The 12,853-nt window shown below is 43.0% G+C and overlaps 1 protein-coding gene across 3 annotated transcripts in view; it reads left to right on the top strand.

The window, feature by feature from the left end:
- The first annotated feature begins 427 nt into the window (after window positions 1-427).
- Window positions 428-12,853, top strand: part of SLC2A3 (solute carrier family 2 member 3) — a 92,695-nt gene continuing 80,269 nt past the window's right edge. The window contains exons 1-2 of one of the 3 annotated variants that reach the window (XM_046012995.1): window positions 428-568; window positions 2,591-2,665. In XM_046012995.1, the coding sequence (XP_045868951.1) occupies window positions 2,645-2,665 (21 nt within the window). In that variant the 5' untranslated portion in view covers window positions 428-568; window positions 2,591-2,644. The other 2 variants (XM_046012996.1, XM_046012997.1) reach the window with 2 other exon arrangements.

The following is a 12,853-nucleotide window of genomic DNA, read 5'->3' as shown; positions in this document are numbered from 1 at the left end:
ACAAACATCAACAACAACAATAACAAAAACCCGTCCCTCGTGCCTCGCCGCTTTATTAAAGGCCAAGCCATCACGGTGAGGCTCCAAATAATTCCAAGTTAGGTTTGGGGAAAAGCAGTCTCCCCCAAACACTTTTGTGTTCTCCTGGGCCCTCCCCTCCCCTGGAGAGCACCTACTGGGCAGCAGGGGACGACTTTTATTGGAAATTGGAAAGAGTCCTTTCTGGGAGGTAGAAAGAAAGACAGTTGGGCTTTTCATCAGAAAACAGCCACCGGGGCCAGAAGAACTACCAGGAATTGTCCCCCCGCCCCCCCGCGCCCCCTCCGCCTCCTCGGCACCCACTCCGGCCCGCCCCGCGGGGATATCTGGGGGCACGCTCTCGCGGGCGAGGGGGCGGCGAGGGGGACGGGTATCTCTTAAAGCAGAAATGTTAACGCTCTCCTAACGGCGACTGGAAGGATGGTGGGGCCCAGCACAGTTTCCCCGTAAAGGGTTCCCAGCCGCCTCGGTCCGAAGACGCCGGAGGGGTCGTGCGCGGGCCGCCGGTGCCCGTCCGTTTGGTGCGAAGGTGAGAAGGAGGGCCGCGGGGGGCCGCGGTGGCGGGGACTCGCGAGGGGGACCCCCGGCGCAGCCCGCGGGTGGGAGCGCGTCCTCCTTCCGCGGGGAGCCGGATAGACGAGTCACGTTTTACTACCGCATCAACGGATCCGTCAAAAAAGAATCCTTGACATTTGGCAGCAGCGCGGGCGGGCCCAACGGCTGCTCAGCGAGCCCCGCGGAAGCGCAGTGGCGCCGTCACGGCCACTCCCGGGCGCAGCGGCCTGGGACCAGCGGAAAAGCCTGGGGGGCCCCCGGAGATGGGCGGTTGAGCGGAGCCGCAGGGCCCAACTGGAGTTGCAGCGTCCGGGTGGTGGGCGCGCTGCGCTGTCCCAGTGGCCGGCAGGTGGGAGGACCAGCCCGCCCGCGGGGTTCGGGTAAAGGTGGGTGGTGACCCAGAATTGGATTGCGCCGAGGGAGGATGGGTCCTGCGGCTCTGGAGAAACCAGCACGTCGCCTCTGAGTCTGGGAGAGAATATCGGTTATTTCCTGAGCACCTATTGTGTCTCAGCCCCTGCTCGAAATGCTGGGGGTCCCACTGTGTACCAGGTAGACAATGGCCCTGCCCTCCGGGAGCTTATATTCTATCGAAGAGACACACAAGAAAATCACATAGATATATAATAAAATGCCAGACGGCGATAAATCTTATGGAGATAATACACAGTGAGAGATGGGGAGGGGACTGGTGTATTAACCTGGGCGAGGGAGAAGGGATGGTATATTAAGGGGGGGGGGGTGAAGGGAAAGGGGATGAGGTGGGTCTGAGAAGTCCTTTCCGGGGACGTGTCTTTTGACCCTGAGACCTGAAGGAAGTGAGGAAGGTCGAAGAATGGTCCAGGCCATGGAACTTGAAAGATGTCTACCAGGAGTTTAACTGCTACTCAGATGAGATTGGTTTTGTAGATTTTTGCAAGATGAAAACTGGAATTTCCTTAGAAAATTATGGATCATCCATTCATTAAATGCTTTATTCCTGAAGCGTAAGAGAAGGGGAGTAAGGCCAGATGCCCTTGGAAAAATACCGTTGTTAATTTTATCCCAGTTTAATACATAGATTAAATTTAGGATTTCCGTTTGTTTTCAAGAAGAATTTATCTGAATTAATTCCATAAATAACCAAATAGCATCTCCCTTTTTAAGAAAAGTATATTTACTCGAATTTAAAGAGTTATGGGCTGTTTTTTTGTTGTTGTTGTTTCTAGTTTTGTCCCCTCCCCCCACCTCCACCCCTCCCCGCCCCCCAAATGAGGATGACCTAGAAAACAAGAGGCAGTAGACAGGAAAGGAGAGAGAGGAGACTGGGGTGAGAAGTTTGAAGAGAGAAATGGAAAGAAGTATCAAGGAGACTGTGGAATAGTCAGAGGAATGATCTGTCCTAATTCTCTGCCTCCTCCTGATAAACTCAGAAAGTAGTACTGGTTCCTTCAACATACAACATCCCAGCCAATCCCCACAACCATGCATCCACTTCAGGAGAGGAGGGAACAGACTCAGGACTTGATAACTGGTTAAGCAGAATCATGATTTCTGACTCCACTGCAGCTCACTGAAGCACTTTAGGCCACAGGTAGCATATTTCCAAGATTTTAAATTTTATGCGGCAAAATAAGCCACATTAAGTCCCAGAATTTTGTAACAGCAAGATTATCTAACCCTCTGCTTATTTTTGCTAATGGGGAAACCACTAGTTGATGACAGAGCAATGACTCAAAACATAGAGGTTCCATTTTCACCATATCGAGCTCTATCCCTCTTCTCTCCCCAGACCCCTTAACTTGATAAAATTCTTCCCACTGGCTACTGAACAAGTGGAAGGAGCTTGTTGGAGACCCCAGAATTGAGTTAATCTAAGACATCATTAGATTTCTGTGAAGGTTTCATATCCTTCCACAAGTATTTCTTGGGGTGCTCAATGGTGGGCTAAGTCATACTTAAGCTCTCAAGCAGTTCAAGTAGATAGAACGAATAACTAACCAATTATAATTTACAGGAAGCACTACCTTGAAGAGGAATTGGAGGGAGAGTGAATTCTTAGAACAGAGACATGGAGAGCAACAAACAGGATGTGAGTATTAAGAATTTATGTCAGATTGGTATCAAACTGTTTTGTCGTGGCTGTGTTAATTGTAGTATCTTTCATCTTCCTAACCTTTTGTTGGCTTGATCATGTATGACATTCATAAGTGGTGGTGGGAGAGACTATTACAGTCAATAGACTTGGTACATATCTGCATTCTCTCTTTTTAAATTAACTAGTATTTGCCCCTTGTGGTGTTTTGTGCTATAATATCAAGAGTAATAAGAATGTTCAGCATTGTAATTGCAAACAAGCTTTGGTAAAATTATGACATAACTGGTTTTGGGGGAACATTCTGGAAAAGAAGCATGGCTGTGTAGGTATAAAGAGTAATACAGAGGAATATATGAATGCATGATAATAAGAACTCTTATAGAGCAGGCTCTAGAGTGTAACTGAGTCCTTATTACTTGCAAAGCCTTGTGTTAAGAATCTCTGAAAAGGTGTTAAAACTTTGGAATGAAATGGGGTGGGTTAGACATTATGGGGTGGCTAAAATCACATATTGCTCGAAGTCAATGGTTTACCACGTGTGATCACATCTAGAAAGACTTTAAGTAAGGTTGTTTCTGGGGTTTCATTGGTATCTTGAGTGGCTGGCATCTCAGACTCCCTGATTTTTTCCTGAACTTTTTAATAGTCCTACTAAGGAAAGAAAAGCTGGGAGAGCAATTGCTTTCTTAGCATGTTTTCCAAAAGATGTACATTTTGGAAAAGTTTAAAAGTCAACACATTTTAAAAGATGATACATTTATAGGACAGTGGTTAAGACTCTTTTGGAAAGACGTTAGAGGAAGCACTCCAAGAGCAAGATATGAAACTCAGATATTCGAATGATTATTTTTTTAAAAATGTGTTCACTTCTCTACCAGTGAAGAGCAAAGCCACTGTGCCCTTGCAATCCCAGACCTCTATCTAGTCCCCACTGCTCCATATGCATTAATAATTAGACTAGACCCTTTACTTTGTTTTCCATTTCAAAAATCACAGAATTGTCTACCTCTTTTATTTGTGGGCTTCTAATTGTGCCTTATCAATATTAAGATATCATATATCATTGTTGTTTTATTTTAAAAGAAGTCCATATCTATGAAGCATCTCGATAATACAGAAATTAAAAGACAAAGTCTTCTGAATCGTGGTGGTAATTAAGGATAAGTAAACATTGAAGATAGTTGTTGCTGTTGTTACTGACATTAAAAACAGTTACTCTACTTTTGACAAGGTCATTTTGACATAGCCAGATACAATGACTGCGAAAGTTTGTTCTATTTCATATCAATTAGCCACACTATAATTAGCTCTTTGCATGACATCTCTCTTTGCCAGTTACTGTAACAATTAAATTGGATTGTGTATTCTAAGCACTTGGTAACATATTTGGCTATGTAGGGAAAAATCCAGTGATTCTTTCCTTTGGATCTCATTTACGACTCAAACAAAACAGTTCTGGTCACCAAATTTTGGAGGTTTTCCCTCACACCAAGCAATTTAGTTGTCTTACAATTTAATCAATTCGGACACCATCTACCTAGAAATAGTATCAGATTCCACAGGTTAGGGGCCCAGTCCTACTAGACTGACCCTCCCCCCAACACTCCCACACCTCAGACACCAGTTGCAAGCCCTGGTTCTATGCGCACTTCTGATCAACTGGCTGTAGATCAGAGGTTCCAGCAGCCCCCTCTTTGGGTTTGCTGGAGTGACTCCCAGAATTCAGGAACACTTACTTGTATTCACCAGTTTATTATATGATAAAGGGTACAGATGAAGTCAAATGAAGAGACACATATGGGAAGTCTGGGGAGCTTCCCAAGTGCAGGAACTTCTATCCTCCTGGACTTGGGGTGAGGTACCCTCCCAGTGTGTACATATTCACAGCCTGAAAGCTCTCTGAAACCCTACGGCTGGGATTTTACGGAGTTTCCTCAGATCGGTGGGATCAATTATTAACTCCATTTCTAGCCCCTCATCCTGTGCTGGAGGATGAGGGTGTAGGGCTGAAAATTCCAAGGTTCTAACCATGGCTTGGTCTTCCCGGTGACCAGTCCCCATCCAGGAGTCCTCTCATTAATGTAATGAGTAGAACAAAAGATGCTCCTAGTGCTCTCATCACTTAGGAATTTATAAGGGTCTTAGGATCTCTGTGTCAGGGATGGGGTCAAAGACAAATATTAGAACAAGAGATGCTCCTAGTGTTTTTGTCACTTAGGAAATCACAAGGGTTTTAGGAGCTTTGTGTCAGAAGCTAGGCATATAGTCTACGGCCATACCACCCTGAACGCGCCCGATCTCGTCTGATCTCGGAAGCTAAGCAGGGTCGGGCCTGGTTAGTACTTGGATGGGAGAAGCTAGGCATATAGAAAATATTAAATAATTGGAAACTTCCAATTATTTACATGCATTGATTTGTGAGACAGATGTTATTATCTGAATTCAAGGTTTCAGATCTTGAGATAAAATAAATAAAATCTTAAAAAAAAAAAAAAAAAAAGCCTGGGTGGCTCAGTGGGTTAAAGCCTCTGCCTTCGGCTTGGGTCATGATCCCGGCATCCTGGGATTGAGCCCCACATTGGGCTCTCTTCCTGGCGGGGAGCCTGCTTCCTCCTCTTTCTGCCTGCCTCTTTGCCTACTTGTGATCTCTGTCTGTCAAATAAATAAATAAAATCTTAAAAAAAAAAAAAAAAGATCTTGAGATAAATTTTCAAGGTCACACAACTACAGCATGCTAGAGCTGGCCTGTGGTCAATGTCTTTATAATGAAGCCCTCTTTCTTTTGTTTAACAGTGTTCTTTTAGTAGGTAGATGAAGAGGTTCAGAATTCAAAACAATTGGGAGAAAGCAATCACGGGTAAAAAAGATAACCTACATTATTATTCACCCATTAGGTTCCAGAGGAGATCAGGAAGGAATATAGAGTTAGAAAACTAAATCTAAGGGCACCTGGGTGGCTCAGTCCGTTGAGCATCTGCGTTAGGCTCAGGTCATGATCCCAGGGTCTTGGGAATCCAACAGCATTGGGACTCTCTGCTCAGTGGGGAGCCTGCTTCTCCCTCTGTCTGCTGCTCCTCCTATTTATGCTATCTCTCTGACAAACAAATAAAATCTTAAAAAAAAAAAAAAAGGGATGGGTGCCTGGGTGGCTCAGTGGGTTGGGTCTCTGTCTTCAGCTCAGGTCGTGATCTCAGGGTCCTGGGGTCGAGCCCTGCATCGGGCTCTCTGCTCAGCAGGGAGCCTGCTTCTCCCTCTCCCTGCCTGCCTCTCTGCCTACTTGTGATCTCTGTCTGTCAAATAAATAAATAAAATATTTTTAAAAAATAAATAAAATAAAATAAAAAGGAGAGAAAAAGAAAAAGAAATCTAAAGACATCCAAGCATCCTTGCCCTCTAGTCCTCTGTAACTCCTTAGCTTGCTCTGTTAGGGAATCTCACAGAGGTACAATGACACATAAACATCACTTACACAAATTATGATGGGAATCAGATATATAGTTCTTTTATTCAAGCATTGCTCCCCTAATAAAATAATTTATGGAGTTAACAGTAGGATTATTTTTCTAAAAAATGGGATAGTTCTCTATGATTCATTTTTCATTCAAATATATATTAAGATTTTATTTATTTGTCAGAGAAAGCACAAGCAGGGTGAGCTGCAGGCAGAGCAGGCAAAGGGAGAAGCAGAAGCAGATTCCCAGCTGATCAGGGAGCCCGATGCAGGACTCGATTCCAGGACCCAGGGATCATGACCTGAGCCAAAGGCAGACACTTAACCACCCAAGCGTCCCCAAATATCTCAAATATTTCCTATAGTAGGTACTGTTGGTGCGAAGGACTACCCTCATATAGCTTATATTCTCCCAAAGGAAGTAATACATTCAAATGAAAAAAAATAAAGCAAGGTAAAGGCATAGATGTTGGGATAGGAAAGTAGGGTTGCATAAATAATGTAGTCAGAGAAGGCCTATCCAACATGAATTTGAGCAGGAACCTTTGTGACAATAAGGAACCAGCCATGAGAAGATCTGAAGAAAGTGCTTCAGACAGAAGGAAGAATAGATGTAGAGATGCTAGAGTAGAAAGGCATAGCAGATTAGAGCAGAGAGTCCACAAAGTTTTCTGTAAAGACCCAGAGAGTGTTTTAGGCTTTGTAGGTTCTGTGTCTCTGTTAACAATTTTCAACTCTGCTGTCATATGTTAAAGCAGCTACAGACATTATGTAAACAAATGGGCATGGGTGTGTTATAATGAAACTTTATTTATAAACACAGGAAGAGGCTTGACATCAAAAGCATAAACCATAAAGAAAAAAAAAGATAAATCGGGCCTCACCAAAATTAAAAGCTTTTGCTCTTAAAGACCCAGTGAAGATGGTGAAGAGACAGGCTACAGAGGAAATATTTACAAGCCACATATTGACAAAAAGCCCTCTCAAACTCAGCAGTAACTGTAGTCAAAACAGTGTGGTATTAGCATAAGGTTAGACATATAGATCAATAAAATAGAATTCATAGTCCTGAAATAAACTCTCATATGCCTGTGTTCAACTTTCAACAAGGTGCCAGGATCATTCAGTGAGGGAAAAATTAGTCTTTTCAACAAATTGTGCAAGGACAACTGGGTAACCACATGCAAAGGAGTGACGTTAGACCCTTACCTCACACCATTTACAAAAATTAACTCAAAGTGGATCATGGATCTAAAACCATAAATTTTTTTTAAAGATTTTATTTATTTATTTGACAGACAGAGATCACAAGTAGGCAGAGAGGCAGGCAGAGAGAGTGGGGGGGAAACAGGCTCCCCGCTGAACAGAGAGCCCGACTCAGGGCTCCATCCCAGCACCCTGGGATCATGACCTGAGCCGAAGGCAGAAGCTTTAACCTACTGAGCCACCCAAGCACCCCAAACCATAAAATTTTTTTTAAAGATTTATTTATTTGAGAGAGATAGAGGTGTGGGGAGGAGGAGATGAAGAGGGAGAGAGATTGCCTCAAGCAAATTCCCAGCTGAATGCAGATCCCAGGACCCTCAGATCAAGAGTGACACCTGGACCTGAGCCAAAATCAAGAGTTGGCTGCTCAATGGACTGAGCCACCCAGGTACCCAAACCATAACATGTTTAGAAGGAAACATATATGTAAACCTTTGTGATCTTGTATTACGCAATGGTTTCTTGGATGAGATACCAAAATCATGAATAACAAATGAAATAGATATATTGGACATAATCAGGGTTAAACACTTGTTTTTCAAAGACACCATCAAGAGAGTGAAAAGACAACCCACAGAATGGGAGATAATATTTGCAAATCATGTGTATGGTAAAGGGACTTGTATCTAGATTATATAAAGACTATATTATGATTATTATGATTATGATATTATGATGGAATTATGATTATAATTCCATAATAAAAAGACAACCCAAAAAAATGGCCAATGATCTGTGTGGACATTTCTCAGAAGATAAACAAATGGCTAATAAGCACATGAGAAGATGCTCAATATCATTACCCCTTCAGGAAATGCAAATCACAACCACAGTGAGATGGTATTTGATGCTCACCAATTGTCTATAATTGGAAATACAGACACTGAAAAGTGTTGGCAGGCTATGAAGAAATTGAACCCCTTTATAAATTGCTGGTAGGAATATAAAATGGGAAAGCTGCTTTGGAAAATAGGCCAGCAGTTCGTCAAAACATTAAACACAGGGGCACCTGGGTGACTCAGTGGGTTAAGTCTCTGCCTTTGGCTCAGGTCATGGTCTCGGGGTCCTGGAATTGAGCCCCACATCGGGCTCCCAGCTCAGCAGGGAGCCTGCTTCCACCTTTCTCTCTGCCTGCCTCTCTGCCTACTTGTGATCTCTCTCTCTTTCTGTCAAATAAATAAATAAATAATCTTTAAAAAAATTTAAACATAGAATTACCATATTGACCCAACAATGCTGCTCCTAGATATATACGGAAGAGAAATGAAAACGTATGTTTACACAAAAACTTACACTTTAGTGCTTATAGTAGCACTATGCATGATAATGGAAACAACCCATATGTCCATCAACTGATGGCCGGATAAATAAAATGTGTTATATCAATACAATGGAATATTATTTAACAGTAAAAAGAAACAGAGTGCTGATAACGTGCTACAATATGGATGAATCTTGGAAACATTGTACTGAGTTCATGAAGCCAGTGACCGAAGTCCACATATTATATAATTCCATTTATATGAAATGTCTAGAATAGGCAAATCTGTGAAGGCAAAAAGTAGATTAGTGGTTACCTAGGGCTTGGAATTTGGGGGAAATTAGAGAGTGACTACAAATAGGTATGGAGTTTATTTTTGAGTGATGAAGATTATCCAAAATTGATTGTGGTGGTGGTTGCACAATTCTGTGAATATCCTAGAAACCACTGAATTGTACACTTTGATGGTGAATTATATAGTATTTGAGTTTTATCTCAATAAAACTATTATTTAAAAAACCTCAACATTTTTTTTTAAAGACTAAGCAAAAGGGGCACCTGGCTGGCTCAGTTGATAGAGCATGCAACTCTTGATCTCAGTGTTGTGAGTTCGAGCCCAATGTTGGGCATGTAGAGATTACTTTAAAAAAAAAAAAAAGACAAACTATTGCTTGAATGGGTCTCAAGGGAATTTTACTGAGTGAAAAGAGACAATTTCAAAAGATGACTTATTATATGATCTTATTATGGACTGAATGTTTGTACCCCCCTCAAATTCATTATGTTTTAGAAATCTAATCCCCAGTGTGATGGTACTTGGATATGGGGCCTATGAGAGGCTCTTGGGTTATAAGGGTGGAGCCCTCATGACTGGGATTAGTGCCTTTATAAGGAGAGGCCAGAGAGCTACTTTATGTGTTCTCTCTCTGCCATGTGAGGATACGAGGAGAAGGCCGCTGTCTGGAAACCACGAAAAAGACCTTCACCAGAGCCCTGCCATGCTGGTACCCTAATCTCAGACTTCTAGCCTTCACAACTGAGAAATAAACTGTTTAAGGCACCCAGTCTATGGTACTCTGTTAGAGCAGCCCAAACTAAAATAGGTCCCATTTATATAACATTTTTTAAATGATAAAAATATAGAGATGGAGGAGAGACTAATGGTTGCTACTGGTGGGCACCGGGAGAGGGCTAACTGGCTATAGGGTGAGTAGATACAACAACATCAATTCGCTGGTCGTGATATTGAACAGTGTTATGCAGGATATTGCCTACAGGAGAAACTAGGTATATTTAGTATATTTAATACACAGAGATCTGTGTATTATTTCTTACAACTAGCTGTGAATCTATAATTACCTCAAAAAGGCAATAAAACAGGGGACGCCTGGGTGGCTCAGTCGTTAGGTGTCTGCTTTCAGCTCAGGACATGATCCCGGGTCCTGGTGTCAAGCCCCGCATTGGGCTCCCTGCTCGGCGGGAAGCCTGCTTCTCCCTCTCCCACTCTCCCTGCTTGTGTTCCCTCTCTCGCTTTGTCTCTCTCTCTCAAATAAATAGATAAAATTTCAAAAGGCAATAAAACAAACAAACTACAGAAACAACAAAAAAACAGATGATGGGCTACATTTGGCTCAAAGAACATTACAAGAACAGCAAGGGAGGAGGGTAGCACATCAAGGAGAAGAGGAAGGAATGAGATTGGGGAGGCAGGACTGAATCACCTAGGGCCTAGCAGACCATGGTGAGATGTTGATTTTTTTTTTTTTTAATTTGATATCAGGCCACTGGAAGGGTTTTGAACAGGGGAGAAATAAGAGTAGATTTATGTTTGTTTGTTTTTTTTTAAGATTTATTTATTTATTTATTTGACAGAGAGAGATCACAAGTAGGCAGAGAGGCAGGCAGGGGGGGGGGGGGGGAAGCAGGCTCCCTGCTGAGCAGAGAGCCCGATGTGGGACTCGATCCCAGGACTCTGAGATCATGACCTGAGCCGAAGGCAGCGGCTTAACCCACTGAGACACCCAGGCACCCCATAGAGTAGATTTATGTTTTTAAGAGGTCACTAAACCAGTCGGTTGGAGAATAAACTATGGGGGCAAGTATAGAAGCAGGTAGGTCAGTGATTAGCATATTGGTAGAGATCATGTTGGGTTGGGTAAACATGGTAATAATGGGTAGGAAAAGTAGGTGTAGGAAAAGCAGTCAGTTCAGCAGGCAGGACCTACTAATGAACTGGGCAGAGGGTGTGAATGTAGTACAGAACTTAATAGTAGTTCCTTCTTTTTTTTTTTTTTTTTAGCTTAAGCAGTTGAGGTAGGAAAATTGGAAGAAGCACAAGTTAGGGGAGGAACGGACAGGAGCCTGGAGCACTCCTGGGTTTGAGATTCCCATGTAGCCCTCCTTGTGGAGACATCCAGTTCTGTAGCTTAAGATACCGGGTCCAAACTGGAGACTGAGATTTGATATAAATTGTATTTAAAGCCATGGGTCTAGAGGTGACAAGCCAGGGTATGAGTGTATGTGGAAAAGGGTTTTAAGGATTAAACCCTGGAGACAATCCAACATTTAGAAATGGTGAGAGGAGTGCCTAGGTGGCTCAGTGGGTTAAAGCCTCTGCCTTCAGTTCAGGTCATGATCTTAGGGTCCTGGGATTGAGCCCCACATCGGGCTCTCTGCTCAGCGGGGAGCCTGCTTCCCCCTCTCTCTCTGCCTGCCTCTCTGTCTACTTGCGGTCTCTCTGTCAAATAAATAAATAAAATCTTAAAAAAAAAAATGGTGAGAAAAGGCAGGAACTGGAAACCAAAACAGACTGATGTATCAAAAGCCTAAGGAGGAAATTTATTTGAGTGATTAGTTTTGTCAGAGATTTTTGAGTGGTTGGGTGGGAAAGATAGAGAATTGGCTGTTGGATTTGATAAGATGGAGTTTGTTGATGACCTTGACAGAGTAGTTCAGATACAAAAGCCTACCGGAGCAGGTTTAATAAAGAGTGGTTTAAGGAATGGGAAGAATTTTACTTTAAAGGGAGCCCAAATATGGGGTGCTCGGGTGCCTGGGTGGCTCAGTGGGTTGGGCCGCTGCCTTCGGCTCGGGTCATGATCTCAGGGTCCTGGGATCGAGTCCCGCATCGGGCTCTCTGCTCAGCGGGGAGCCTGCTTCCCTCTCCCTCTCTCTGCCTGCCTCTCTGTCTACTTATGATCTCTGTCTGTCAAATAAATAAATAAAAATCTTTAAAAAAAAAAATATGGGGTGCTCATCTTGAGAGGGACTTATTTCCTTCCTAAAGAGAGAGAAGAATTATTTCCTTTCTATAAAGGAATATATGTGTTATAAGAATTTTTTATGGATGGGGTATCTGGGTGGCTCAGTTATTAAATGTCTGCCTTCAGCTCAGTGCATTGGGCTTCTTGCTCAGTGGGAGGCCTGCTTCTCCCTCTCTCAATCCCTCTGCTTGTGTCCCTCTCTCACTATCTCTTTATCAAATACCTAAATAAAATTGAAAACAAAAAAATAATTTTTTTTTTAAAGATTTTATTTATTTATTTGACAGAGAGAGAGATCACAAGTAGGTAGAGAGGCAGGCAGAGAGAGAGGCAGAGAGAGAGGAGGAAGCAGGCTCCCTGCGGAGCAGAGAGCCCGATGCGGGGCTCGATCCCAGGACCCTGAGATCATGACCTGAGCCGAAGGCAGCAGCTTAATCCACTGAGCCATCCAGGCGCTCCAAAAAAAATAATTTTTTATGGCAAAAAATATATATATTTAGAATTAGCCAGCTGGACTCAGTTTAGATGATCCCAGTTTCTTTGGCAACATCCAAAGCATCCTAGTCAGAAGTCAGTTGAACATGGACCTTCTCTCCATCAGGCCTAATCAGAGCTTCCTCACACCCATTTGGTCTGGTGCTTGTAGACTTTGACATCCACAGTGACTGGAAGAATGTTGTGGTCTTCCTTCTTCATGGCTGAGTCAGTGGTCAGGAGAAATTGATGAAGGCATAGTGTTCAAGCTTGTCTTTCCTGGGGGTGCTCTTCTGAGGATGTTTGGGCTGCCTATGGAGCCGTAATGTGTGGACACCTTTTAGCACTGCTTTTTCGGCCTTTAAATCCTTTGTTTTTCACTTTGGGAGTATCAGGGACTTTCTTCTTCACTTTCAGCATCATCTTTATAAAAAAGGCAAGAATTTTTTAAATGAACATCTTACACC

Source organism: Meles meles, chromosome 7 (assembly GCF_922984935.1).
Source record: "Meles meles chromosome 7, mMelMel3.1 paternal haplotype, whole genome shotgun sequence".
NCBI lineage: Eukaryota > Metazoa > Chordata > Mammalia > Carnivora > Mustelidae > Meles > Meles meles.
This window is presented reverse-complemented; position numbering and strand designations above follow the sequence as displayed.